This window comes from Miniopterus schreibersii (assembly GCF_964146895.1).
Source record: "Miniopterus schreibersii genome assembly, chromosome: 8".
Taxonomy (NCBI): Eukaryota; Metazoa; Chordata; class Mammalia; order Chiroptera; family Miniopteridae; genus Miniopterus; species Miniopterus schreibersii.
Genome location: NC_138109.1, coordinates 29,956,158 through 29,975,432, shown reverse-complemented (window position 1 = coordinate 29,975,432; position 19,275 = coordinate 29,956,158). Strand labels below are relative to the sequence as shown.

General features: G+C 39.9%; 1 protein-coding gene across 2 annotated transcripts in view; it reads left to right on the top strand.

The window, feature by feature from the left end:
* The window catches only part of AGBL4 (AGBL carboxypeptidase 4), a 771,449-nt gene that overhangs the window by 276,022 nt on the left and 476,152 nt on the right, over positions 1 to 19,275 (top strand). For both annotated transcript variants that reach the window (XM_081143911.1, XM_081143910.1), the window contains exon 4: positions 5,263 to 5,357. In XM_081143911.1, coding sequence (XP_081000037.1) covers positions 5,263 to 5,357 — 95 coding nt within the window. The remainder of the gene's footprint in view (positions 1 to 5,262; positions 5,358 to 19,275) is intronic.

Genomic DNA, 19,275 nt, shown 5'->3' with positions numbered 1-19,275 from the left:
AGTAATTCATTTTGAGACAACCACTTGTTACTATCCTACTCTGATGATACAGAGAAGTTTATAGCACAGTGGGAGGAAGCTGCTTGGCGTATGTCTGGCTGCATGTTCCAGGCACCTGCCACCACGTAGCCTCATGACTTGGGGAGGACTCAGTAGGAGTTTAGGGTGAATTTGCTTTGGTGTCATGACATATCAAAGGTAATGTAGGTAATGTGGGGTTGAGTTGGGATGATATCTAGGCCTCTTTTTATTTTCAACGAATCAGACCCATATTCCATGTTTTTATATTGTCTTTTTATTATAACAACCTTTTAAATCTTATTTTTATTATAGCCTTTTAAATCTTCTTAATGCTTATAGTTGTATTCCCTTTTTTTTATTCCTGCTATTAATAAATTGTGCTCTTCCTACATTTTACTTGATTATAGGTCTCTTGTTTTATAGGTTCATTGTTGAAATTTGTGTTGTTTTTGAAATCCAGCAACTTTCTTTGACTCTGTTTATTCTAAAAGTTTTCTTCAGTTTCTCTGTCATTTTATACACAGACAGTCATAGCATCTGTGAATAATGAGTTTTACATCTTTCTTTTTAACCCATGTACTTTTACTATCTCTTTTCATTTTATTGCACTAGAATTTTAATTATGGTGTTGAATAGAAGCAATGATAGTGGCAACCTTGTTGTTTCCTGACCTTAAAAGGAGCATTTCTTACATTTCAGCATTAAGTATGATTGCTGTAAATTTTTAATAGATACACTTTATAAGTTTAAAGTTCTTTTTTATTTCTAGCTCTCACAGATTAAGAATAGGTTTTTGAATGGGTGTTGAATTTTATCAGATGTTTTTACTTATTTATTTGTTAATAATTTAGTATTTCTCACTTAATTTGTTAATATGGTGACTTCTATTATAGCTCTTTTTGATGTTGAGTCATCTTTCCATTCCTAGGATATGTTTTACTTTGTTTTGATATACAATTTGTGTGTGTGTGTGTGTGTGTGTGTGTGTGTGTGTAAATTTACTGCTGGATTTGGATTGGTAATTTTTTATTTAGAGTTTTTCAATAAATGTTTATAACTGACACAGGGCTACACTTTTCTCTCTTCTATTTTTAAATTGAGTTTATTGGGTTAATGAAATTATACAGGTTTTGCTTATACAATTCTACAATACATCATCTGTATATTGTATTGTGTGTTCATCCGCTAAGTCAAATGTCCTTCCATCACCATTTATCTCCCCTTTACCCTCTTCTGTCTCCCCCACCCCCTTTCCCTCTGGCAATCATCATACTCGTCTGTGTCTATGAGTTTTGTTTTGTTTTGTTCTTTGCTACACTTTTCTGTTCTCCAGTGTTCATGCCTATTTTTGCTTCAAGTTATAATATCCTCTTAAGAGTGGTTGGGTTGCTTTTATGTTTTTCTTTTTTAAAATAGATTTTGAGAGAGAGAGAGAGAGAAAACATCGATTTGTTGCTCCACTTATTTATGCATTCATTGGTTGCTTCTTGTATGTGCCCTGACACGCGACCTTGGCATATTGGGAGGATGCTCTAACCAACCTAGCTGCTGGGCCAGGGCCTCTTGTCCTTTTTTAAAAATTTCACTTAAATTTTTAATTGTTTATGAAAATAAATACAAGTATGTAATTTTAAATTCAAATAATACTACAAAGGCCAAAAGAAAATAACCTCTTTTTACCCTTCCACTTTTGAGTCCTGCTTCTTAATTCAAAGATCAGTAAACTTTCTATAAAGAAAAAAAGTAGGGAGTGATTTAGTCTTTGTAGGCTGTCAGGTCTCTGTCACAGCTCTTCAACTCTGTTGTTATGTTGCAAAAGCAGCCACAGACAACACCTAATGAATGAGCATGGCTTTCTTTGTGTTTTACGAAAAAGGCAGCAGGCAGGATTTGGCCTCTGCTCTACACGTAATCACTTATATTTTTTTCATTGTTTCTTTCGATATTCTATATTTCAAAATAAAATTTCTGTGCTACTATTCTCTATTTATTTTAGTTTTAGATATTATTTATCAACTTTGTATTATGAAGATGATTAAATTCTTTAATAGTTCTGCTACATAATACAAGCACTTCTCTTCCCCCTTATTTATAACACTATTTTCATTATTAATATTTAGTCTTTTCTTTATTCTGAATAGGTAAATATTAATATAGACAAGTCTTGTGATATACGATTGTTTTCTTCTACAACTACCCTGAGTGCCTCCTGCCTTCTACTAATAGTTGCTTTGTTTTTCTGTAAAATTTGTTTTCAACGCACCTATTACAAATTGCCTGTTTTGCCTGAGCCGCCTTCCCCTCCTGTATCTTTGCTTGGTTGCACTGGTCTCTGCTTCTGTTGGCTGTCTGTCATCATTAATAGAAATAATCGGCAACAAAATTTGAAATGGAAAATCTAAATGCATGTATTCAGCATGCCAGTGGAGGGCCAGCCATTTCATTGGGGGAATTCTTCTATATCTATATTAGAAAATCTTATATCTTTGATTGGGAGTTGGTTTTCCTACAGAAGAATTCTCTGATCTCCTGACTACAGAGATAATGAACTTGACTACCAGTATTTTGGAATTTGAGTCCAGAATCTCTGTGTTTCGGCCTATCCAGAGAATGAAGCTCTAGTCTCCCATCACAATGAAGAAAGAGTGGTAGTTACGTGGGTGTTTGGTGTGAGGGAAAGAACCTGGGGACTTTATTTCTTATAAGGACTTTGGCCCTGCACTGCCTCACACTCCAACTTTTGGTGGTACCAAATACTTCCAGTGTTTTGTGTCTCTGGGATTCTGTGATATGAATTATTTCTTAAACTTTTTAAGTTAGCACCGTCTTTTTCAGTCTTTTTTCCTAGTACATGCACGTAAGACTAAATTTTAGCTTTCCATATACTGCTTTTTCTGTGTGCCACAAGCTCTGATATGTAGTGATGAATCAACCCTCCAGTTCTAAATATTTTTAAATTTCTAACATTATTTCTTTTTTGATACATGAAAAGTAAAAACGAATTTGTAAATTTTTGGTACATAGGAAGTGCTCAAAACTTGTTTGCTATTATTATAGTTGTTACCATTGCCTCATAGGTTCCATTTGCTGTGATGCATTTTGAGTAAATAACTGATAATTGAATGTAAAATATGGAAAGACAAGATTTCCTAACTGCCTACTTCCAAATACCTTTGGCTCTCACAACTGCATGCAGCCTTTTGGGGGCGGGGAGCAGGGGCAACAAGCCAATTAGCCTTTATTAACTTTAATTTCTTCATGTCTGAAGTTGGGCTAAAATAAACAACTTTTGTTTATGGATGTAAATGCTAAATAATATAGTATATTTAAAACACCTGGGAAATGTTCCTGGCACAGTGTAGGATATTAATGATCAATAAATGTTCCACTTTCTCACTTATTTATTCCAGCTTCACATATGTACATTATTTCTGTATTAGATGAGCCCCTGCATTTAGCATTAATTTAGATCCTGAAATTGCAGTGTGGCTTCCAGGTTCACTGGGAATGGATCCTGACACCTGGAATCTCAGAAGAAAAAGCAGGGATTAAGCTCTGTGAGGTTCAAAGGCCATTTGTGCCCCTTGATATTGATTTTCTTAAATCAGACAGTAGCCAAGACCCTGGGAAAAGTAATTGAACTGACAACAGGCAGGTCCGGGTTATTAATAATGGAATAGCCTTGGACATTCTTGATGACTTAATTTAATGACAGAAGGGAGTTCTGAAACTGAAATGCTTGGAGATTGGGGGGGGGGGTCAATGGCTAGATCTCTGAGGAGAAAGAAAAACATGAGTGATTCCTAAGAACTTATTTCATAGAACAAAACATTTTATGGTAGTCCCAAGCATGAGGCCAGAAGAAATGGTTAAGATTTTTGCTTTTCAAGAAGACAAAATTTTAAAGACCTGAAAAATTTTCATTATATTAATTTTTGCCCTTATTTTGGAAAACAGACTTGGTTAGAGTTCATGGAATTTTGGAACCTTAGTGAGATGTCAAGGGTAGAGATCATGGGCATCTTATTGTTTTTATCCCCTGGATTCAACATTAACTCTCCACCTATTAATTATATGCCTTTAAACAAGTTAAACTATCGGAGCCTCCGTTTCCACATCTGTGAAATGGAGATGTTAGTATTTTTATCATACTTATAGGAGGATATTTAAAACATTTTAAAAGTGTATAAAATACCTGGCACTTGATATCATATAGTACCTCACACAATAAATACTTGTTCCATGAAGCAGTACATGAATTTTGATGCTTGCCGCTCTGCCTGGAGGGAGAGCTAGGCCCTGTGCCCTCTTGAACCTCGCCGCTCCGCCAGCTGTCCTTGCTGTCCTGGCTGTGGTCCTGTCTCTGTCCTTTGCACTATTCAGGTGATCATTTAGTGTCTTTTAACCCCGATTATCTTTTCTTTCCCAATCTCTTTCCCCAGTTATGACAAAGTTAACTATACTACCCTCCTGGAAGTACTTTAGTCATCTAGGGCACCCCGCTCCCCTGTTTTAAAGGTGAGAGCCAGAGAGGAAAGGGACTTACTCAAGCACCTATGTCCCTATAAGTTGGTGCTAAAATTAGGGTTGAGTCCGGTACCCCTAGCCCCTAGTAGAGGGTAACAGAGGGGGTGCAGAAGAGGACATATAACCTCCAGTTCCAGTCAGAAGGGTGTGGAGCAGTTTCAGAATTTTTTAACTTCCGTTTTGCACTGTTGTTATCTTTAGTTTGTTGAACTTCAAATGCACTACTGTCACTGTAATGATAATATCATTCATTTCCATGCAAATACTAGGTCAGCCTGGAGAGACGGTACAATTAATAAAAATAGCCAAAACTTACATAGCATTTAGTATGTACCAAGTATGGTTCCAAACACTGTACATACATTATTTCATCTTCACCAGGAGCTCTAGGTACCATTATTATTCCCATTTTCCAGATGAGAAAACTGAGACACAGAAAAATTTAGTGGTTTGGCAAGGTCATACAACTTGAGAGTGGTAAAGTGGGCTTAAAATTCAGGCTCCCCGGTTCGAGGGTCTGTGCTGTTAACTACTAGGCTAAACTGGAGCAAACACATTGGATTTCTATGGGCATGATTTCTTCTCACTATACTGTTGGCAGCCAGTCCATATGGATTCCTTTAACCCTGCTTATTGTTTCCAGTACTAATGATCAGGAAGTGGCTATTTGCATAACATAGTCTTTTGATAAACTTCTCCCTCTTTCGTTTTCAGAGAGTCATTTTCAACATTGTTAACTTCAGCAAAACCAAGAGTCTTTATAGAGATGGGATGGCCCCGATGGTGAAATCTACTAGCAGATCAAAATGGTAAGTGACCCATGGATTGGGACAAATTTCTGGTTGGAGAATTTGACCCAGGGATCAAGTTCATCCGCTGTATGGATAGGGCTTAGCCTCACTGGCACTGAGAAGAAGATGAGTCTCTGGATGGCCACTGGTTAGGCACCAGGTACTATTTTTTGAGAATGTTGGGATAGAGAACATGGCCCCATGTTTGGATTGACCAACATTGTGAGGAAAGGTGCAGTTTATTATGTGGTTAACTTCCTATCCTGTTTGCCTTTTATCAGGTATCTTTGGAAACTTAATTAAAGTTGATTCTGTGTTGTTTGTTTTTTAGCTTGAGCATATATGTCGTTCAGTAACCTAGGAAGATACTGAGCACTACATTTTAGTAGATTTTCCTTGCTTTTCTAGTTTGTTTGTGTGTGTTTTTTGTGGTACTTTTGTGTAGATGCTATGATGTTGTGTGTTTTTGTGGATGTTAAAGTTCTGTTTGTCCCATCCCTGTAGTGAGGATGAGAGCTGGATAGGATTGCTCAGTTATGGTGGTAATGATGATGATATGGGTGGTAATGATAACTACCCTCACTTACTTGGAGCCCATCCTTAGTCAGATGTTTTACATTTGCTGTTACTATTCTCACAACACTTCTGCAAGAGATATTTTAAATATCCCTATATTACAGATGAAGAAATTGAGGCCAGGAAAGGTTAAGTACTTTCTACAGATGTTAAATAGTAAGAGGAGGAGCCTGCATTATTTTTATTACTCCACATTGCCACTCGAGCCAGTCATTTTGTTCATCTATCCATTCATTTACTCATTCACCAAATACTGATTGAATGCACAAAACAAGGGGCTTTAAAGACAGAAACCAAGTGTTATTTGTCTGTCACACAGTAGGTGCTAAGTGAATGCTTGTTGAACTGAACTGAATTTATTATGGGAATTTACATGTAAAGTGCCTGGCACTTGCTAAGTGCTCAGTAAATGTCATCTATTATTAATAGTATTATGTAAACACTGTACAAATGCAAGAAATTGTTAATATTATTCTAGCTTTGATCCCTGTTCAAAATTTAATGACTAGTGAGAAGATCATCTCCAAATGTCTATATTTATAGAAAACTCACAATTCATAAATATTGAATTGTGCTTTTATCTATAAATGATATTTGGCACTTTTCTAGAAATGTTGGGCTGAGAATCCCAGGTTTGTGAAAATGTAGGCATTTGATGATGATAATGAAAACTGTTTATAAAGGATAAAAATATCTCCCTGGGCCTGTTTTTTGCTTTGCTGTATCAAGTCAACTGTACTGCTGCTCCTTAATTCCTGACATTGAGATCTGTGCAAGGGGTAGGCCTTTGCTTGGAGTCTCTGCAGTCAGCCCAGGTGGATAATAATAGCACACATGTCCCTATCAGCAGGCATATGTGTTGATGTGTACTTCAAACTTTGCCAACCAAAGGACATCACTGTTGATACACTCCTGAGGGCCTTCAAAATAACATTGTGCTTCTTTCACCGGGCTCTGTGATGGGATCTTACACAGCAACAGTAGTCACAGCCCATTTTCTCAACTGTTCAGTTCTGGAGTCTCCCTTTTTTTTTCTTTTGAGAATCCTTAAGCCTTAATTATTTCATTTTATTTTGTTTTGTTTCTCATGGGCTGTCATTTGGGTCCTCTCTGTCAGGGCTCTTGAAAAGATTTTGAAATTTAATGAGTTCTTATATTTACATTATAATGCCTTAGAATTAAGTTAGTGCTCTTATCCAGCATTGGCAAGCTCTCAGCAGCAGCCATTATCCAGTCATTGGGCTTCTCTAATGGTCTGGAAGACTTTAAAGCTTCAGAACTGAGGTTGATGTAGTTCATCAAACCTGTAAGGCACAAGGGACCAGAGAAGGGAAAAGTTATTGAAACCCAGAAAGAGAGAGTTGTGTAGAGTGGGCTTCTTTGAAAGTACTAGTGACCTTCTATCAAGAGAAACAGGCAGCCTTAGGTTACTTTTTGGGAAAGAAGCCAGGAAAATAAATACTCTGACCTCCCCCTCCTTCCTGCCTCTGATCACTTGCTAGACTTCCCCATGAGAAGATCTGAACAGAAGGCAGAAACGCAGAATACAGTTGATGTAATCCTTAGAGGTCAGCCAAGTAAGCAGGGAAAAGGGTGTGCAGACAGGTTACAGAGGGGCAAATGGAATATATCTAGCACAGATTAGCTCCAGTTTCTAGCTGATACTGACTCCTGTCCTTGTTTTCTCATGTAAAATGTGTATAATAATACCCTACTTTACAAAATGGTTTTGAATATTTGATAGAATGTTTGTAAATCACCTTACTGGAGGCATCTGATGCGTAGTAATGTGTCCAGAAATAGTGGTGATTATTATTGCACTCTATTACTTTATATCATTGAGCTTTACTGTACTTATCAATAAAATAGAGAAAATACTACTTTCTGTCCAGTGGTTATTATAAGTATAAATGTTAACCTTGGGATGAGAAAGTACTCTATAAGATATGATGCTCTAAAAATACCAAATATAAGATGGAACCTATACTCTTGGCCAGGGCTGAAAACTCAGCTTTCTGTTTCTAGATCCATTGGATTGGAAGCTTCATGAGGTTAGCCTTTGTTTAATTCACTGCTGCACCTCCAGTTACTTAGGCAGTCCTTGGCTCAAAGTGGATACTCAGTAAATAATTGTTAATTTAATTAAATGACTCCGTTTTAAGACCTTCTGATTGACCAGATGCTCATATAATGCTTTTTTGATGCTGTCCCTTCCCTGCAGTTGGGACTCCCTTGCCCTTCCAATGATCATCTTTTGTCTGGTGAGGAAGTCTTAAGCCTATCCTATCTCCTAACTTTCCCTTCCTCATAATCTAGCACAAAGCCTTAGTTCTGTTCAATCTGGTCTCCTCCTTGCCTGTCCGTGTCCCTAGTCCAGTCTTCTGGCACAAATCAGCATACTTAAGAATGACAACCATGGCATCTTCTGAGCTACTAACAGCCACCTTGCGCTTCCTATGTACTCTGAAGGTTCATAGCCTACCCTCTGACACTGCATTTGTTTCTTCCACTAAGACGGTCACACCCCCTTTCTCTACCTATACAAATCCTATGCCCCAGTGTTATTTTTTGCACATGCTCTTCCTGTGCTGGGATACTTTTCCTTTCCACTCTCTCTCCTCCTCTTCCCAGAGAACTCCCATATATGCATCAGGCCTCAATTTAGATGCCATTTCTTTGGGGAGAGCTTCATCGCTAGAATCACTAAGGTAAGATTAAGCACTCACAGTTCCCTCCTATCACATACTGTGTCTATTTTCCTATGGATTTAACTGCTTTCCCCTATAAAATTGTGACTTTCTTAAGGTCATGACAAATTTATCATGTCACAAGGACTATATATATATATATATTAGGATAGGCCAATTATTGCATTAGATTGACCATAAAGTGTCTAATGGATCAAGCAGGTACAAGCTTTTTTCTTCATCATGAACAAATGTACAGGGCATCTCTTAACTATACAGTCATTCAGTGACTCAGGCTGACTGCTGTCTTTGATGCATAGCTTCCAGGGTAACCTGGCATCATCTTCATTCCAGCCAACTAGATGGGTAAGGGTAGGAAGAGCCCACGTGGGAGCCTTTTTATTAGCATTCCTGAAGGTGGCTCATAATATTTTTAGTCAAACTCCACCAGCTAAAACGTTATTTAATGGCCATATTTCACAATAAAGGAGATTGTCCAATGATGTCTAGCTGCGTGTGCAGTAAGAAGTGGAGCGCATGGGTTTTGGTAGGTAGCTGACAGAGGTAGCTCCACTCCCACAAACAATTACTCAAATGTTTATTAAATGATTGAATAAATTCCTCCTTTACAGCCTACATCACAAACATAAAAACTTCCCTGATCCTCCCAAGAAAATATTTGTGTTTGCATCATTTTGGTGGCACTTATCTTCCTTTGCCTGAATTATACTTATTTGTGCACATACCTTACTGGCCACCAGCAATTATAGATACATTGTGGGCAGTCTCTGGCATGTGACGCAGTGAGGTCCAGTGGGAAAAGCACAGGCGTTGGAATCATACAGCCTCAATTTGAGTCCTAGTTCTGCTATCTCTAGCATGTGATCTGGAGTAATTTCCTTGGCCCTTTGAGCCTTAGTTGTTATTGATATTAATGGCCTAACTTACATTTCTTTGGACCTCTACTAATCTTTGTGGTTGTGAATCAACACCTTGAATTTTCTTTCAGTCAATGTTAAGTGGTAAACATCATTATTTGATGAGATTGGGTTTATTTGGGGGCCAAGTATTTACCTGTTCATGTAATTAACTGGTTGGACCAGGATCAGAGACCAGGGATTTCCAAGGACTATATATTTTTTCTTTGCTAAATGAAGTCAAAATATGAGCTGACACTTAACTGCTGTTCTACTGAATTTCAGGATTCAAATTTATGATAACAAAAGAAATAGAGATATGCCCAAAGATCTGCTTTTAAGGATGTTCATGGCAGTTTTTCTTATAATTGAGAAAAATTATAAATTATCTAAATACTCATCAGCAGAGATTTGTTAAATATATTTGGTATAGCATAGGATGAAGTCATTAAATATGCTGTAAAATAATATTTAAAGATGTAGATAGGTAGATGACAAACTAGAATATTGGTAGTTTTTATTTGAATATTTGGGACATTTTCTTTTCTGTGTGTGTGTGTGTGTGTGTGTGTGTGTGTATTTCTGTTATTTTCCAAATGTTAAAAAAAATATTATTGCTTTTATAACTGAAAATCTATTTGTAATTAACAAAATAAAAGAAGTTGTAGTAGCGCCCTCTGACTTCCTCTAGTCCTTTTATGCACATCATATGATTCTTTTTTTTAAAAAATTTTATTTTTGTTTAAAATATTACAGATTTTCCTTTTTCTCCCCAATGACCCGTTCCACCCCTTCCCCTCCCCCTCCCCAGTCCTTTCCCCACCATTGTCTGTTGAGTCCAAGATTGCTCAGGTTATCCGTGTTGGGCAGGTCTTTGAATTTAGGATTTATATTCTTGGGCCAGCTAGATCTGAGTTTATTCATATCTTTCACTTTTATTTGAATAACAGCTATATTAAGAAATAATTCACACACCTAATAGTTTACTTATTCAAAGTATACCATTCAATGTTTTTAAGTATATGTAGAGTTGTGCAACCATCACTGTGGTCAATTTTAGAATATTTTCATAACTCTCCTAAATAAAAACCTCTACCCTTTAGCAGCCATTCTACTTTCTCCAACCTTCTGCCCTGGGCAACTATTCATCTACTTTCCATCTCTGTTGCCTGTCCTGAACATTTCATATAAATGCAGCCACACAATATGTGGTTTTTGTGATTGGCTTCTTTTATTTTACATAATGTTTTCAAAGTTCATTCATATCGTAGCATGCATCAGTACTTAATTTCTTTTTATGGCTGAATAATATTCTATTAAAGGAAAACACCCTATTGTAGTCATTCATTGGTTGATGACTGTTTGGGTTATTTCTACCTTTTGACTATTCTGAACAATGGTGCTATGAATATTTGTGTACACATTTTTGTGGACAACTCTTTCCACTTCTCTGGGTATATAGCTAGGAGAGGAATTGCTGTGTTGTATGGTAACTCTGCTTAGCCTTTTGAGGAACTGCCGGACTGTTTTCCTAAGTGGCTGCACCATTTTACATCCCCATTGGCAGTGTATAAAGTCAGGTCCTTTTGCACTCTTACATTTTGTTCTCCCACATAATGTGTGTGTATGTATGTGTCTGTTGTTTGTAGTATTTGTGTTTTTATATGTGGATTTATGTGTGTGTGGTGTATGTAGTAGATGTGGCTTTTTCTGTGTGTGTGTGTGTCTATGTGTGTGTATTTAGGTGAGTAACGTGTCTATTGTGTGTGTGTATGTGTATGTACCTGCACACATGTGCCTCTTTTACATCAGAGTCAGGGCTGGTGATACCATTTAGGTATTGCATTTTCCACCCTTCCCAGAGAAATATTCTTGCTGGCCTACCTGAGACAGATTTTGCATGGAGCAGCCTGCCTCCAACCCCATAGCCTGGCAGCCCTCAACTAGGCAGATCTGCTGTTGGGTGCCAGGGCTTCCAAGCTTTGAAAGGGACACTAACTCCTGTCCTTTCAAGTGACTGCCGCATAAAGTAGCCTGGAATGGGGTCCAGTCTTAGAGTCAGGACTGTCTCATAAGGTGATTACTGAGCTTAATTATTATGGAGGATTTGAAAGAAGACAAAACTCCTTCCCCAACAATGCCCTTTTCTTCATGATCCCTCTCTCTAGAACCAACTTCTAAAAACCAGGTTCCACCACTTACTTTGTTGGGTAATTAAGCAATTTATGTAATTTTTCTGAGCCTCTACTTCCTCAGATATAAAATGGAGCCAATAATATCCATCTTATGATGTTATTGTGAGAATTAAAGTTACGTGATTTCCCCAGATATTGTAGCTATAAGAATTATTGTTTCAATTTACTCTTTTTTTTTCTCATAAAAAACCTACATCATCTCTGGAACTTAATGCCTTTCCATGAAAGTTTGCTTTTGTTGTCAGGTCTATATTTTCAATGCATTCCAGGAATCTTTAATATAAGAACTTAATAAGGATGCTTGCATCATAAGCATACTTATTGTTCTTTGGCTTATGATCAAGTATATCAGAAACAATAAAATTACTTAACTTGAATCCAGATGTGGTATAACATAAGGGAGTTAGAACAAAAAAGGAAAAAGCTCTGCTCACCAAATAGCACATTATAAAACCCCAGGCATTTAAAGAAGATGTAACTGAAATAGAAGGGATTACCTCCCACTCACTCTGGTGAGAAGAAAAAGAACAATTAAAATGAATATATTAGGGAGCATATTATTTTTATTTCAATATTTCTCTTATATTTTCTCCATTTACATGCTGAATAGAGTTCTTCACTGCAACTGAAACCCCAAGGTAGAGTTTAAAAAGAGTGAATCATGGAAGATAAAGGCAGCTTTTTTTTTTTTGCTGGGTGGAGGGTAGGTTTTCCTGACAAAGACAAAGAAGATGAGACATTAAGTGTCAGGGGAGATGTGAATCAACAGTGATAAAGTCCCTAGGGCTCTACCCTTTGTCACACTCCCCTTTCTAACCTGGAGAGTAGAAAAGATTCTGTATGCACTGCATCTTGAGAGGTCATGCAGGTGTGTGTGCAGAGGGTGGTGGGGGCGTAGGGGAATGAGAGAGGAAAGGAGCATCTTGAAAATTCTTACTAGATATCATAGAATTTCAGAGTCTGAAGAGACAAGACCTTAATTATCACCTGGTTCTGACTCTTTATGAACAAATGGTAAGAATGAGGCTCAGAGAGGAAGAAGTATTTTCCCTCAGACACATGGCAAAATGAACAGAACCATGTTTAGAATTTGGGTCTCCTCCCAGGCCAGAGCCAGCTTTCTAAGCTGAGAAGCCACGCTGGTTGCTTTAACTCTGAATGAAAGAGATCAGAAGACACACCTGGGTGCAAATACAGGCTCCACCTGGTATCTATATGACTCTGGACAAGTTACTTAACGTCCCTATGCCTCAGTTTCTGTGTAGGTGAAAGATGATTATGCCGAGCTTTTAGAGTAGCTACAAGGATTAAGTGAGAGAAAGTGAGGTGAGTCACCCAGTGCAGCACCTGGCACCCCCCTTCCCTTCCCACTGCCCTTTAGCTTAGACTGTACTCTTTACCATGACCAGGCCTGCTGGTTGTCTGGAGCCTCTCAGCCTCTCCCTAGTGCTACTCCCCCCTGGCCGAGTGCTGTGGGTGCCAGGGCCAGGCAGCCGAGTCCCTCCCCACAGCACAGTCGGTCGCTCATTCTGTCTTGCTCAGCACATTTGTATTCCCCAACCCCTGTTACATACAGCTCGAGTCATCTCCAGGAGTCAGTGCCCAAACACTGACAAGTCCTTTCTTGAATTTGGTCAAGGAATCCAGATGCTTGTTCTGATTAGAGGAATTTTATAGATGACTGACTCCCACTGACCATGTCACCCACCCCAGTTTCCAAGGCTATTTCTGGAGCTGAACATTTGCTGAGGAATGTGCCTGGTACCTGAGCATTTCTACTCTGCTTGCTCCCAGTTGTCTCTTTTAAAAGGACCATGTGCAAATGTGTTTTTTTCAGGCCAAGTTGGCAACCTTTCAAAAGTGGCTCATATTAGTTTTTTTCTTTCTCTCTCCTTTTCTTTTCTGCTCTCCCTTCTCTGTGTTTAATAAAAAGAAAATGAAGGCAAAGGCTCTTGCTAGATATTGTAGGTGCTGAATAAGTCATAGTACCTGTGATTTGCAGCTGAACAGCAATCTATTTATAATGCACCTAGATAAGTAGTATGCACAGAATGCCAGGGAAACAAAGAGGGGGTCGACCATTTCTGCACAGGCAATAGGAAAACTTCCCTGAAAAGGTGACATCTGGGTTCAGTCTTGAAGAAGCTGAAATTTGTGAGTTTAGCAAGCTGGGTGGGTGGGTGTCTAGGCAAAAGGAAGAGTAGTGCAAAGGCACGGGAAAGCGTGGTGTGCTGGGGAAATAGTGAGCAACCTGGGCTGGAACACTGTGCGCGGGGAGGGGAAAGGAGCGGAGCTGGGGTCCTGTGGCAGGTAATGAGCCTGGAAAACAGGTCAGGGACAGATTGTGGCTGTGAGCTTCTTGGGCTGGAGACAGTATCACTCTCTTTCTACCCTCAGAGAGCCGGAACCGCAGGAGATGCCCTGTCAGTGGCGAAGTGGTCTGAGTCACCACCATCTTTCTTCTGAATGGCAGTGACCTTTCACTGGCCTCAGCTTTTACCCTCGCACCTCTGCAGCCTCCTCTCTGCAGAGCCGTAAGTCAGATCCTGTCACACCTCTACTCACCTTATTTCTTACTTTCCCCCTTGCTCACAGTGATCCAGCTGTGCTGGCCTTTTCATTGTTCCTCAGACGGCCAGACACACTCCTGCTTGGGGCTTTTGCACTGGCTTTTGCTCCCTTTGCCTGGAAAGCTCCTACCTCAGACATCCATGTAGCCCTCCCCCGCCTCCTTCAAGTCTTTGCTCAGATTTCTCCTCAGTGCCATCTGCCCTGGATGTCCTCTTTAAAACTTCAGAGCCCTCCACCCCAGCACTGTTGATGCCTCTTCCGCTCTGCTTTGTTGTCGTTATCCATAGCTCTTACCATGTTCTAGCAGGCATGTAATTTTCTTTTTAAAATTGTGTTTGTTGTTTATTGCCTGTCTTCTCCTGCTAGAATGTCAGTTTCACATAAGGATCTTTGCTTTGTTTATTGATGTATCCCAAGTACCTAGAACAGTGCCTGGCACATAATAGGTTTTCACTAAATATTTATCCCCATACTCTGTAGATGCTGTATCTGTTACAAAGGAACTTGATTAAAAGCTCTAAGTGGTACAGTTTTCTACTGCATCATCCCAACCTGTCCTCCTACTCCTCTGAAAAGTGAGCCCCTTTTGGACCAAGACCCCCACACCCAGAGTAGAGACTGTGTCTGAATCATCCCTGTACCTCCAGTACCCAGCATGTGGCCTGCCACAGAGCCTGCCCTGTGTCAGTTTGGTTGCACAGCAGAGAGAAACTGAGATTTTTGGTAGCATTGATAAAGCTTTCAAGCTCCTTGTCTACTCTTCTGTGGAGCAGCAAAGAAACCATTTTCTTCTGGTTGCTTACTGATGGCTCAAGTCCCTTGAGTGGATGCATAGCTACCTTTTAAAAATACACTTTCAGGTGGGAAAGAAGAGGGCCGAGGCTTCATAAGAAAGTGCCAGTGATACAGATTTATGTCACCTTAGCAATATTTTCTGAACATAGACTGTGGGCAGAGCATATTTGATCCTCTCAGTTGGCTTTGGTAGTGCAGTAAGTATTACTGTTTTACAGATACAAAAGTTAAAATTCATAAAAGTGAAATGAAGCTGAGGTCCACACGATGATTTAATGGCTCTGTGTTAGAGGCAGAGAAAGACTATAGAGCAATAAGACTAGTAAAAGGGCAGAGAATGAAGGACTTGATAAAACCTAAGATAGGATTTTCTGATTTGTCAGTTTCTTGATGGGAACTTCCTGTCACTAGAGTTATTCAATCAGAAAATGAATGAAACTGATGAACAAAATAGATCCAGAGACACAGAAGCAAGGAACACACTGATAAATCTCAGAGGGAAGGGGTGAGAGAGGTGGGAAGAGATTAACCAAGGAACTTACATGCATATATGCACAACACATGGACACAGACAGTAGTGTGGTGAAGGCCTGGGGCAGGGGGCAGGGTGGAGGGGGTCAATGGGGAAAGAGGGGGATATCTGTAATACTATCAACACTAAAGATAAATTAAAAAAAGAAAGAAAATGACTCCTGATCAGATCACAGAGAAGAGATTTTTGCACTCCTAGATCAGATGGTCTTTAAGATCTCTTCTAACATTGACATCCTTAGCTTTTACGACCAGTAGGTTAGACAGTCACAAATGAGAGGACCAAAAGCTGTAGTACATTTGCCAAACTTGAAGCAATTCCAGAAGAGTGTCAATGTTGACGTATGCAACCAAAGATTATTAAGTGTGCATTTGTTTATTCATTCAGTCACCTTTTACTGAGTGCATATTATGTTCTAGGCATAATACTACACATGATGACGTAAGAGAAATACGACTCAGTCCCAGCCGCCAAAGAGCATAGACCAGTGATGAAGACACATATTAAACAAAGGGTATACTACAGTGTGCTCAGCGCTATAAAGAAAGGGCAGATCAAGTGTGGCAGGAGCATAGATGAAAAATAAAACAACTTCTTGCGTAGGCTTGCGATAGCTTCAGAGAGGAGCTGGAACTTGAAGCATGAGAGAGTTTAGCAGGATAAAAAATGGGAGCTGGTCATGCATTTTTCAGGCAGAATAACAGATTTAGCAAAGGCATTGAGATGTAAAATAGCATAGTATGTTTGGGAAAAATAAGAGAGAAGGTAAATTAGGTGAAGGGAAGGAAAGGCAGGCATTCATGCTGAAAGGAGGAGTCAAGATTCTGCCAAAAGGCTTTTAACACCAGATTCATTGTGATTTTTAGGTTATAAATTTTGTGGCTCTCAGGAAGAAGATACTAAGAAATGGTAGTTTCTTCTCTGTTTCTTCCTCTTCTTCTTCATGGATGTCTAGGTGGGGTAGAGGAGGGACTGGTGCCTTCTCATCACTCTCCAAGGTCTGCCCAAGGTGCCCACGTGCTTACCCGATCTTTACGCAGCGGGCTTCGCCCCGGCTTTCTAGCTGTCAGCGGTGCAGAAGCCTCTTAGAGGGCATGTTGTGTCAGGGGCCTACAGGGCGGGCTGGCACTCATTCCGGCGAACGGGCTGCAGATCCAGGGAGAGCTCCGCGGGTATTGCAGATGGGTGCCAAATGCAGATGTGTCTGCTTACTCGCTGTCTGTATATGGACCGACAGTCCCTCTCACAAAGACGCAGATTCAAATGGACATTGTTGCGGTTATGATTAATAAAATGTAAATTGCTTTGAAAGCTTCACTGAATCTATTGCATCTTTTTTCTTTAGTTCTTGAGCAAAAAAATACAAATACTGAAAGTTTGAGCAGAGTTTTAAAATATGACAGTTTGTCATCTTTGTAATAGCCAACCAGTGTCTAATGGGAAGAAAGTTAAGTTCAAACGCTGACTTGCCACTCAGCCTTGCACTTCCCACGCTGCCTGGTAATTTACTATTAGTCTGAGTGTCTCCTCCACTGTGGGCTTCTCACAGTCAGATATGGCAGATCTCTTATTCTTCCCTGTGCCTCTAGAGCCTAGAATTCACAGTGGCAAACTCATAGAAGCGGGTGTGCGTCAGCAGACCCCAGAGGCCATGTACCGAATCTACTATCCATGCGACCGTGGGCAAATTGTGTAAGCTCCCTGAACCCTGGTTTCCTCCCCATAAGTGAGAGATGATAACCCATTATGCTGAAGTATTGTCGTGAGGATAGAGGGCAGTCATACGTATAACAGGATCCAGCACAGAGCCTGACAAATCACAGATGCTCCACAGTGTTGCTACTTTCTCTTTCCCCTCTCATCCTTAGCATTTGATGAAGGCTGGTTGTAGTGGTTGTTTTTTTTTGTTTGTTTGTTTGTTTTTTTATCAAGCAAGTTCCATTTTCATATATTTGCGCTTTAGAATTCCTATCAGTGGGATAGTGAATTAGAAGGCTGGGATGGGTGGAGAGAGAGGTTGGGGAAGCCGGGAGAAGAGGAGATAATGGCCCCAGGAAGCAAGTCAAAGGGCTAGTTTAAGGATATAGGTAAAAGATGACGAAGCTTGGACAGAGGCAGTGGAGGTGAAGATTAAGACAAGGAGATAAAACCCAGAAAAAGTAATATTTCGGTGGGATTGTTTCTGAGAGCAGTGCTTCATGGCAGCGGGTTTTTCCTGTGGTTTACTACAAGGAGCACAGTGTATCTGGAGTTGGGCAAAGAGGGAGACCTCTCTGAAAAGTCCGGAGTGATGGAGTTTCTTCCTTGAAATTGGATATGGAGAGAGCTCCTGAAAAAAGCTCAGAAACTACCCATAGGAAGGGCCGGAAACACCACGACCTCTTGGGACTACAGGAAATGAGTCCTGAGTGTGCTTAGGAATCCTGGCAGGACCTTGGCAGTTTACATAGCATCCAATGTATTTAGATATAGAGGTACTGTCAACCAGGTAAAAAAAAAAAAAAAAGAAGCCTGTTCACTCTACAGTTCACCTTTGGGGAGTTTCATCTCCTTTTGCCCATGGAATGGAGGCTACAGAACTGACCCTGACATGTGCAGGAAGAATATTCCTAAACTATTCAAATGGCTTATCCTGGATTAGGTGCCCTTGCGCCCAGCCCAGGCCCAGATACCTTTCCTGTTGTTCTCTACTTTGTGTCTCCATTTGAAAAGTGATTTTGAAAAGTAACACACAAACTGATCAATCATGCAGACAAGGCAAAACTCCCACAGAGCATGTGAGGAACAGGCAGAGATTATTTTTGTCTGTCTAGTTAGGATTTGCATATGCCGGAATATTTTTGACAGGTTCCTACTGGCTCTCCTGAGAGAAAAAAAAGATCATGAATCTACATATAAGTAGAAGAGGAGAGACATTCAATGGTGAAACATAGAGTGAAGTTTTTTACTTTCTCAAGTTTCTATTATAACAGTTATGTGACACTCAAGTTACAAAATGGCAGTGACAGTGGGGCCACTTGCTGGTAACCTAAGACAAATGAGAAAAAAATGACTCCCCTTTGTCTTGGTAGAAAAGAGGCTGAGAATCATCTTTTCCTAACCTTCAAAAATGTTTCCACAATTATATTGGCTACTGTCTTTCTTCCTTCTTTGCCCCTTCAATCTACAGCTTCCAGTCCAATTCCCTATGCCAATCTTTTTTTCAGACAAGAGGCTTATTACTAGTCTCAGACCATCAGCAGATGACATCTAAATTTAATTTTGCCGCTATAAACATAGTCCTCAGTGTGTCTGGGCATTAGGGTAAGTGGGGAGCCTCAGCAGTCTGCATGGTCATGGAGAGCCTCTCCCTTCCACAAGCAACTGGACTTCTGCCTTAGTTCCCATGTCGCTAGGATTGCATAACACTCAGTGCCAACTTGCTTGACTGGGGTTCCAACACCAACCTCAAGTGAATCCCATATCCTAGAGAAGCGAGGCTCTCTCTGCACTGCTCTGAATGAACTGGTCTCCCACAGTCTTTACTGCCATCTAGATTTCAGCCTCACCTGCTGTTTGGATCCCATATCTGTGCCACTTGCTTGCCACATTGGGTCCATGGGACAAAATTCTGTCTCAGTCACCCTGGCCCCACCTTGGCATTGTGCAGTGGATGGTAAGTAG